This window comes from Puntigrus tetrazona, chromosome 12 (assembly GCF_018831695.1).
Source record: "Puntigrus tetrazona isolate hp1 chromosome 12, ASM1883169v1, whole genome shotgun sequence".
In the NCBI taxonomy this organism is placed as follows: Eukaryota; Metazoa; Chordata; class Actinopteri; order Cypriniformes; family Cyprinidae; genus Puntigrus; species Puntigrus tetrazona.
The window spans coordinates 10,492,144-10,493,371 of NC_056710.1; the positions used below are offsets into that span (position 1 = coordinate 10,492,144).

The 1,228-nt window shown below is 38.2% G+C and overlaps 1 protein-coding gene across 1 annotated transcript in view; it reads left to right on the forward strand.

Moving 5' to 3' along the window:
* Positions 1-1,228, forward strand: part of LOC122355192 (melanopsin-A-like) — a 14,764-nt gene that overhangs the window by 10,652 nt on the left and 2,884 nt on the right. Inside the window, exon 9 of the mRNA XM_043253243.1 lies at positions 155-326. Coding sequence (XP_043109178.1) covers positions 155-326 — 172 coding nt within the window. The remainder of the gene's footprint in view (positions 1-154; positions 327-1,228) is intronic.

Here is a 1,228-nt window from a genome sequence, read left to right on the forward strand (position 1 = left end):
GCAGAACCAGCACCGGCAAGTCCCGGCTCTCCTCAGCCTCCGACAGCGAATCTGTGAGTGCGTGGGCCTGACGGATCTCTGGATTCGATGGTCACTCTTCTCACGGGCAAGGTGTGATTGTAATGGATGTATTGTGTGACCTGTTTCTACTCTTAGGCTGGACGGATACCGAGGCCGATCTCTCGAGCATGAGCTCCAGGCCCGCCAGCCGGCAGGTGTCTTGTGACATCAGCAAGGACACGGCAGAGATGCCAGACTTCAAACCTTGTAACTCATCCAGCTTCAAGTCAAAGCTCAAAAGCCACGACTCGGGCATCTTTGAAAAGGTGACCTCACAGGCTGAATGTATTACATATGTGGCAAGTATCAAATGAGTGTTATGTGTATTTATCACAATCTCAAGGTAGTTTTCTATGAAGTCAATCAAGGGGTGTTTTAAACAAACATCTGTTGGGCATGAATTACGTTCAAAGTGCAATGGCAGGCACACAGACACTTTGGAGTTCGTCGGTTTAACTGAAAATAGACAGTTAAGCAGTTTATGTTGTAAAATCTATGTTTAGGTTTTGTTGTGAGTGAATGAAAAAACCTTTGGAGGTAAACGTTTCTCTTAAAATAAATGAAGAACACCGAGCTGCGTCCTTGCAAATATGTTTTTTGTCCTGATCATCAAACACACCATAAATATATCCAACTTTTTTGTTACGTCCAGATTTGACTGCAGTTTGTGTACATTGTAAAAAATATGCTCATTATCCATTTATGCCGCACAACAGGCAAACAGTATATAGGTTATTAACTTTGGCAAATTTGACAAAACACAACAACTTCTTAGGTAATGAGTTTGAGAGAGACAGAGTTTGATTTGACTTCTTTTGGTTTTTTTACACAATAAGGATTCAAATGTATGAAATAACTACATTATATGCATATTAACTTTTGAGAGAATGTGTGTTTGTGGGTGAACTAAATTTGGTAATGTACAGTCAGTTTATTGTCGCAAAACAAATCCGTTTAGATTAATATGAAATCACCATGTTGATTATTCTTTACATATTGCATACAAAGGCACACTAGTACTTACTGCTTATAAGCTTCAGCTTATTCCTTACAAAAATGCAACTGCTCACCAAGCATACATTTGTTTGGTTAAAATATGGAAAAAAAAAATTATATTATAAATGTATTTTAAAACGTAATTTATTCCTGTGATATTATATGATTCTTC